Source organism: Oryza sativa, chromosome 1 (genome assembly GCF_034140825.1).
Source record: "Oryza sativa Japonica Group chromosome 1, ASM3414082v1".
NCBI classification, from domain to species: domain Eukaryota; kingdom Viridiplantae; phylum Streptophyta; class Magnoliopsida; order Poales; family Poaceae; genus Oryza; species Oryza sativa.
In genome coordinates this window covers 4,152,680-4,161,303 of record NC_089035.1, presented here as the reverse complement: position 1 = coordinate 4,161,303, position 8,624 = coordinate 4,152,680, and the positions used below count along the sequence as shown (strand labels likewise).

General features: G+C 43.1%; 1 protein-coding gene across 1 annotated transcript; it reads right to left on the bottom strand.

Annotated features, from left to right (window-relative positions):
* Positions 1-679: 679 nt before the first annotated feature.
* LOC4323879 (uncharacterized) lies at positions 680-8,379 on the bottom strand. Its single transcript, XM_015761039.3, has 6 exons — positions 8,178-8,379; positions 8,006-8,057; positions 5,584-7,879; positions 2,835-4,484; positions 1,909-2,152; positions 680-1,814 (listed from the first exon to the last, which is right to left on the bottom strand). Exons 3-6 carry the CDS (start codon positions 7,741-7,743, stop codon positions 1,264-1,266), a joined length of 4,605 nt encoding a protein of 1,534 aa, XP_015616525.1. The 5' UTR covers positions 7,744-7,879; positions 8,006-8,057; positions 8,178-8,379; the 3' UTR covers positions 680-1,263.
* Positions 8,380-8,624: the final 245 nt, after the last annotated feature.

Here is an 8,624-nt window from a genome sequence, read left to right as displayed (position 1 = left end):
TGTGATAGCGTGAAAATTTTTGTTTTGGGAACTAAACAGAGTAAGAGAAAACATACACAGCTACAGTAGAAGAGTATCTTGGAAGAAAAGTTACCAATTCAGATTGGAGGGTAGCCAAGCCAGTAGGATTGAGGGAGTTTAGCTGCTTTGAATACGCCGACATAGACAAGAACCAGACCAGATGATGTTGGCATTTGATGTATCACCATTGTAGTTCTCTCTTTGTCCAAGAAAAATAATTTTTCGGCCAGAATGTAGAGGCGTGATAAGCAACCGAGCAATGGCCAATTCCCTGGCAAAAATGGCGTTTGGTTGTCTCATGTGACTATGTGAGCAAACAAAAATTAGGCCGAGTTTAGTTCCAAACTTTTTTTTAAAACTTGCAACTTTACCATCACATCGAAACTTTCTACACACACAAACTTCCAACTTTTCCGTCACATCGTTCCAATTTCAACCAAACTTTCAATTTTGTCGTGAACAAAACACACCCTACCTAGGTGTGGCAGTTTTGCTAGCAATAATACTTGGTCACTTTTGTTTTGGAATGATATTATCATATATCTGCATGCAATTTCTACTTTGCTGACCATATGGCCCATATCTTTGCCTGACACCAAACAGTGGTTTTCCTCAGAAACCAAACAGTGACCATATTTTGGATGGGTACAAGCGAGCATCAAACCAAATACCAATTTTACCAAGGCTAATGCATGTGTGGTGTGTATGTAGTGTGCGTGCCAACATCTGCATCACACTATTTTTACCTGTAGCACAATCTCTATGTACAGTTGAAACATTAAAACAACACAGCTACACACACGACTATGGGTGACACATTGGGACCCAATTGTCAGGCTCATTATGTACCACTTTTCTCTCTCTCTCTCTCTCTCTCTCTTTTTTTTTTTTTTGCAGCAGAGAAACTGTCACCATCTTTCTCCCAGGACCAGCTCTCAAACGTCACAACAATGAGAAGACATGGATATATCATCGTTATGCAGAAAATGCCGGGCTGCACCAACAGCTGCCTATCATTTTGGCCCATTTCCCCCAACAATACGTTAACCCAGAGGTCTAAATAAGAGGGGGGAAAAAGAAAAGGAGAAATCAACATATGTACAAATGATGAAGAAAAAAGAGAGAAAAAAGGGGGGCAAGATGCTATCTACTGACTTGGTCGGATGGAGCAGATGAGCTCCTTTCTATCAACAAAAAAGATGGGTAGTCTTGCATCGGCTCAAGCCGGAAAAAGCGTTGTCGTCAGTCGTCCCTGAAATCTCTCCTCCCATCCCGGGAAGAGTCCCTGCTGGACGCCTTGATCGCGTCGGCCATCATGAGAGCAACTGTGGCCTTGTGGAGGGCAAGGTCAGCCTTGTGCATCAGCAGGTGGGCCTTCTCTCTCTTGAGCTTGGCCATGGCCACCGCATGCTGCGCTGCACTGGAGGCATCTCGCTGCTTGAGCTCCTCTATGTCGACGCGGGGGCTCTGGGACGCACCCGGGAGCAGGTGCTTTGAGCTCTGCCATTCGTGGATGACCGCGTTCCAGTGATCAGGCGCGCCTCGCTTCACTCTCTGATGACGGAAGGAAGGTGATGGCTGGTGATCCTCAGAGAATGCAAAGCTTGCAGTCCTTTTGACACTGTTGGTTCTCAAAAACCTTGGTGTAGAACATCTTTCCAAACCATCAAATGCGCGAGGGGATTCTGTTTTCACAGAGAACCTGGGAGAGTACCCTGTTGGTGAATAGATAGAACCACCGTCATAGGATTCACATGCCCTCCCATCCCCCACATATTCGCTGTATTTTCTCCCTGATATTTGACAGAAACCTCGTATCAGCAAAATATAATGACAAAATATGGCACTGGATCAATGATTAGAAAAAAAAAAGTTAAGAAAACGAACCTGGTCGGTAAAAGCCATCTTGCTCTCTCGAAAAGCTTCCTGAGGACATAAGTTTTTTATGGGAACGCTGCTTCGGTCCCTTATACGGTATTTGGGGTTGGAGTCCTCGAGGTCTCAAACAGAAGGCGAACAAGGCAGGTTTTGGAGGCAACTTAACTTGGTAACCATTTGATGAACCCTGTATTCTGAGTGCTGTTGATTCCCATTCCTGTAGCTGCTGCTCGTGGATCTTCCACATAGCGGACTGAAAATGGTACAAATACAAGGTTAGAGGTCGTAAGTACTGAACATTTTTGGTGCACTGCCCTTTATCCGTTTAGTTGTATTCAAACATAGTAACTGAGAAGCACAAAACCAATCATTTCCCCAGAAGCATCAGCAGTTCAACACAATCCATGCATCCTAGGGTTCAAGTTAAACCATGACTAGACACTTGCTCTACAGTCACTCTTATTAGAACCATATCCCAAAAAGAAATTGTATGTCTAGTTCCACAGCACATAAGCTACTTGAAAGTTGAAATCCCATGATAATACACTCACTCATCTTAATATGACTGCTCAATGGCATCCAATACTCTTGGAAAAGAAACTAAAAGTGGAAAACTACCTCCGCTCAAGTAAACGATGTTTTGGTCTAATTAATTGGTGGTCTTAAAGCTGGGAATAAATTATGTTAAGCACACACAGTGCTCTGCCTCTCACATAGCAAAAATAAATAAGCATGACCATAAAACTACCTAAGCACAAAACTAACTGAAATTTAGTTTAAAGCTTGGACAGATCATGGAGACAAAGCTGTTCACTAAACACAAAAATATAGGGTAATAACTTAAACTAGATTGAAATCTACCCAATATTTTGAACAAAACTAGTAGAAAGCTATCGGCAACAAGGCAAACTCAGAAATGGCAATATATTGTTCACCTGAAAGTGTCGAATGAGTGGCATTCCCTTTTTCTTCCTCTTGTCCTGCCAATAATCATGTATCACTTTAATGGTGTCCAGTGGTATGTTATCACTATCTAGTTCCTTCATCTGATCAATAGTGAGTTCATTGCAGTTGTGGCTATAAGCAAGTTTCTCGAATTTGTCCATGATCCTCTCAAACAAGTCATCTGTCACAGAGGTGCTGTCCTTGCCTAGTTTCCTCCATCTTGAAACCCACACTTCATCATCACTGTCCATGTCATATATCACACGAGATTCATCAAGTGCCATTTCAACATCTGTTCCAATATGACCAATATAATCTTGAGAGCGTACAAAGGATACAGCATCATGATCATCATGAGCTTCAGCAAAGCAGACACCAGGAATTGGAATATTCTTAACAGATGCAGCTCTAATGTTATGACTATAACATTCATCATGCATTTGCTTGAAAATCAACCACTGACTTCTGTCAGGAAATTCTAAGCACCACTCTGTCCCCCCTTTCCATATCATTGCATGTGTATAGCGGTTTGTCGCCCCAGGCTGCAAAACTTGAAGAACTTTGTGAGCATACTTAGTTCCTTCTGCAAGCTTCACACAAATCCTCCGTTCACTCTGCCCATCAGAGTCAATTGTGATCTGAGTATCGTACTCCCTCCATCCTCTATCACCAACTGTAACTAGGACATTTGCAACACAAGCCAATGACTCAGGACTGCTCTGTTCACTTCTTGAATTATCAGGAAGTCTCTTTGCACTGCTATGAGACTGTATCTTGCGGAAATGTCCTTTGTGTTTTGAGCCAGGTTCATCACTTCTAGGAGAAACCGAGTACAAAACCTGAGTCCTTGGCTTCTTAGAGCCACCAGCAAAGCCTGTCACCATAATATCTTCTTGCCATAATTTTGAACCATCACCAAAAGTGCGTGATAGGGATGTAAATCGGTTCCGATGGTAGGGAGTCCTGGGGGCAGTTGGTGTAACACGACCAATAGGATACTCATTCAGTTCCTGGACCAAGTCAGATGTAGGCTGCATGGCCTTTTCTTCTTTGTTAAGTAGCTTATCATCTGGTGGATCTGATATATTATCTCCAGGAATAGATATAGAAGAACACCTCTTTTGATACTTCTGAGGAGGGCAAACAGCAGAAAGGCTTCCATCCATAATTTGATCTGGAAAACTCCTGCTTGTTATGTTGGCACCACCAATACCTCTGCTATTACAATCCAGACTTACAGTCCTTTTAGCAGTATTGAGCTTGCTGCTAGCAGAACCAGAATGATTGATGCAACCAGCGGTACCCATATCCAAGGAACCAGTATTAGATGGACTAACATAAACAGAACAAACTTCAGAAGCAGAAGCAGCCAGATGAACCAGATCAGATGTGTGCTGTGGCAGAGACTGCTGATCCTCTTCTAAAGTAATCGGCATGAATTCCGGAAGACTTTTAGAAGTCAAGTTGCTTTCACTGCGCAATTTTAAGTGGTGAAAAAACAACAGTGAAGGTGCAGCTGCCACATCCAGATGATTTTGAACAGATTTACTTCGCTCATCAAGACAAAAAATGATAGGGTCGACATTTGAATATTTTGATTCTGTGAAAAACAGAGAGTCCTGAGCATCGAGTGATAGACCCTAGTTAACAGAAGAGTAATTATCAGTAATAAGAAGATTTTCTATAAACCTGTATTTCAGCACAATATGTTTTGCACCAGCGCATTCAACATGTAAAATACATAAGAAAGCAGATATTTAAAGGGAAAAGGCTAAATAATGGATTGATCGAGACGGAAGAGATGAACAAGAAAAACAACAGTTCAGATAGTCTGTTTATTTCAAAAGTTCAAATTTATGATTCCCAATGCAGATAAACATAACAGAAATCAAGTGAGGCATCTGCAGAAAATTATAACTGCATATAAAGTTTCTGGGAAAAAAAATGTGTGTCCAGAATATCTCACAGGAGAAACCACAGATCAAGAAATGGTATAGATCAAGAGAAGCCTTTTCATTATAAAGGATAGCTAACAAAGAGCACTAAAGTCATACACCAGCAGTCCAGCACATGAAATATCTGACAACATTCGGCACTAAGTTTACTGTAGGAAGCCACGTCCCACGTGAGACAAATAAAAGAAGTATTCAGTCAGATGTCTGTATTTTAGGATACTGTTTCAACAGTACTGATGCAACAAAAAGTGCATCAGAAGGTTTAGTGTTAAATGCATCAGAAGGTTTACTCTCAAGTTATTGGTTGACAATTGACAAGGTCGTATAAATGAACCGAGCACATAAAAAACTGCAAGACTAGTAAGGAATAGTCGTTTTCCAAAAATTCAACTAAAATTAGCATTTACATATCCTTGGATCAAGAGTAAAGCAAACATATAGGTTCCAGTAGCACTACCAAGAAGGAATCGGTTCATTTTGTTGCTAGTTAGAAAACAAAAGAGCAAATTCAGTATGGTGGTTTCATCCAATTTATCTAAACACATGACCACATTGAGCCTCTCGTAATGCAAAGAACTATTCAGTAAACCAGCCTGAGCGTCCAGTATAGTGCCAAGCACTGAATGAAATATAATTAGCCGGTATATGGTTTACTCACAATCTGGAGGAAAAGCATTAACAATAGGAATTTTCTCAACACAAAAAAGACCCTAGAGTTCTAGCTCTATATGGCTCAATGATAATAAAAATGATTTGATCTGCATAAGTAAGGTGGGTCTGGTACCTTAGAGAAGTGTTCTGTTGAAGTACAGACTCTTTGATCAGTTCCATTTGTAAGTTGCTTTATGTCAGCACATGCGCAATTAACTTTAGATAGCCCCCTTTTTATATGGTGATGCTGCAGCTGTCCTTGCAGGTGCTTCCATTTGGGGTACTTTACCCCCACGAAGCTGAACATCAAAAACACAACTTGGCTTCTACCGTGCAAACCAGATATCCGAACTCTGACTGAGGTGCATAGCATTTTTGACTCATTGCGTGTACTCGCCTTGGAATACGAATTGAAACATCCAACAAGTAAACAGAATAAGGATACAGCTGATCTTAAGGAAGTCTCAAGAAGCAAGTGTTTCAATCCTAAAGTATCATCAACAAGAAGTATCTCCAGATGTACGGCAGGCCACAAGGAAACCATTGCACCACGGTGAAGGAGAACAAGAGCATTGAGAAGCCAGACATGGCATGCTTCAGACATGATCTTATAAATAGATTTTAATGGCTGGCTCAGTACTAATATGCCATGTCTTCTCGAAGTAACATTTTCAGTAACAGACCCCCAGCCAGCAACTGAAGCAAACAACGCACCTGTAACTTTTCTGTATTTAAGATCAGAATCTTGTTCTGAAGTGTTGAGAAATCCATTCTTTCTCCTGCAAGATCGCTTCCTTGAGTAAACAAAGCGAAACCTGCTATCTTTAAGCGTAGTCCTGTCTTCAGGGATCTCCTCACCCGCATTTGCAGGTGAACCACCAGGTCTATCATCAGAGCACAGCATAGACTGCTTTTGATCAAACATAACAGGAGAAATATCTGAATGAGTGTGATTCTGCTTATTCGTATTACTGGATGTAGCAGACCTTGCATGGTTTGATCTAGACAGCAATGAGATGATGGGGCCTGACTCAGAACTTCCTGTGCTGTTTCTATCAATGTCTTCCCTCTCATCCACTTCATATTTTGGTTTGAATATCGACCTTGGATTACGACGATTAGATTTATGCCGAGCTTCGCTGGGCAAAAGGAGAAGCTTAATCCTCTCATTTTGAAGATTGATCCATTCCTCATCTTTATCGTCGTATCTGACATGATGCAACCTTGTCATGGGATCATATTCCTTTACCAGGCCAAAGTACCAGATCTCATCCAGAGGCCAAAACACCCGGATTCTCTCTTTTACAATGCAAAACGGATCCACATCATGAGGGCTGACTTCATAAAAATGCCGACGTGGGCGACGCTTCTTGGATGAAGCTTTGCCATCACGATTCCGTAGCAACCTAGCAGGACCCGCCATGCCCTTGTCTTTGTTACATGAATCCTTGAAATGTTCTGAATGCTGGACAAAGTATGCTTTTGATGATCTATTCAGTGATTTTGCACTCTTCCTCAGTGAGCTAGCACACATATTATCTGATAGAGAACAGAGCATCCTAGCAGCATTTTCTTCCAAATTAACATTATCCTCCTCTTGAACATGCACGGAGCTTTCCTTGGTAGGATGGACATGTTTTGATGGTTCACCTGAAAGATTTGGCTGCTTTTCGACTGAGACATCATTTTCAGAACAGAAGTTTGTACTGTTGTCCTGGTCACAAGTGCCATTCTCAACTTTCAAGCAATTGATAGGGTCATTACTACCAACTCTGTTCTCCTTAAGAGTCTGTGATTTCCTCCGCTTCCTCCTCTGGACCTGAGTAGCTTTCGTAATGCCATTGGATCGCAGAACCTTGCGACCTCCGGTACCACTCTTGATACTAACATTCTGAGCCAGCTTCCTTAACCTCAATACACCACGAGGCTGCCTGATCACTGCAACTTCACCTGAATTAACTGAATGCTCTAAGTGGCCATCCTTATTTCTTGGCAATGAACGTCCGTGACGGCCATTGAAACTATCTTCGCTCCATGTGGAATCGCCTGAGCTGGTTCCTGCCGCATCTAGCCCATTAAGTTCCACTCTATCAGAACTCAAGCTAGTACGCTTCCTCTTACTCCCTGCAGATGAACTGCTCGAAGGCTCCTCCTTCCCACCCCCATTCTGTGAACTTGGTCCTTGCCCCGCTCCAACCGATGCCCTCTCGGACAAAGTCTCCTCTCCATCTAAGCCTTGTACTGATTCAGTTGCATCCGTTGCACTAGGCCTGTCACTACCACTGGATTCCATTCACAAGCCCAGAAATCACAAGGGGGCCAGACTCCCAAAATTCCACCTTCCATCATACGCGAAGTCCCACACACAGATCTTGGTGCCTCATCCCGACCACATAATCCACAGATTAGAGCAAATGCAGAATAGAAGCCTAAACAAACCAAGGAAAAACACTACGGTCGCATCAAAAACGGAACATTTCAAAACAGTAGAGCACCAATCTAGATCGGAGAAATAAAAAAAGAACAAAAAAAATACGGGGGGAAAGACCACGCACCTGAGCAGGAGCGTTGATCCGACCACCGAATCGAGCCCAGAACCACCGCCGGCTGCAGAGAAAATCCGGATCACACAAACCACCTCAGACCTCCAATCTCTAACAACTCCACAGATTTCACACGAAAACACACAGCTTTAGGGGAAGATAAAAAAAATTAAAAACAGCTCACCTCGATTGTATCGTGCGGCGGATGCGACCCACCCGCGGATCAGCGCCAAATTGGGCGGCGGAATCGATCCGGCGCCGAGGGTAGAACCGATCTGCGTCAAAAGCCCCTTCCCAGGGCCGATCTAGCGGGGGTAATCAAGCGCCTCCCCTGCCGCCACGGGAAGCTAGGGTTTCCTCTTTTCGTTGTGTTTTTTTCCCCTTTCTTTTTTTTTGGGGGGCGTTTTGATTTTTTCTTTTTGCGAATTGGGGGAAGGGGAGGAGTGGTGGGGCACAGCTAAGTGGCGGTGGATGGCGGTGAAGGGGGGTGCGGGATTGGGGGCCGTACGATCTGGATCGGACGGCCAGGATGAGCGGTGGCTGCTTCCGAGGTTTGGGCGGGGCTTCGAGGCACATCAGTGAGCGAAGCAAAAGCTTATTGGCTCTCTTTTTTTTTGTTGAAGATTTGGAA

Coding starts and splice junctions, on each gene's coding strand:
- LOC4323879 (XM_015761039.3), bottom strand. CDS start 7,743: ATGGAATCCAGTGGTAGTGACAGGCCTAGTGCAACGGATGCAACTGAA. Junction 4,485..5,583: donor CAACAGAACACTTCTCTAAG/GTACCAGACCCA, acceptor TCTGTTAACTAG/GGTCTATCACTCGATGCTCA. Junction 1,815..1,908: donor AGATGGCTTTTACCGACCAG/GTTCGTTTTCTT, acceptor GTCAAATATCAG/GGAGAAAATACAGCGAATAT.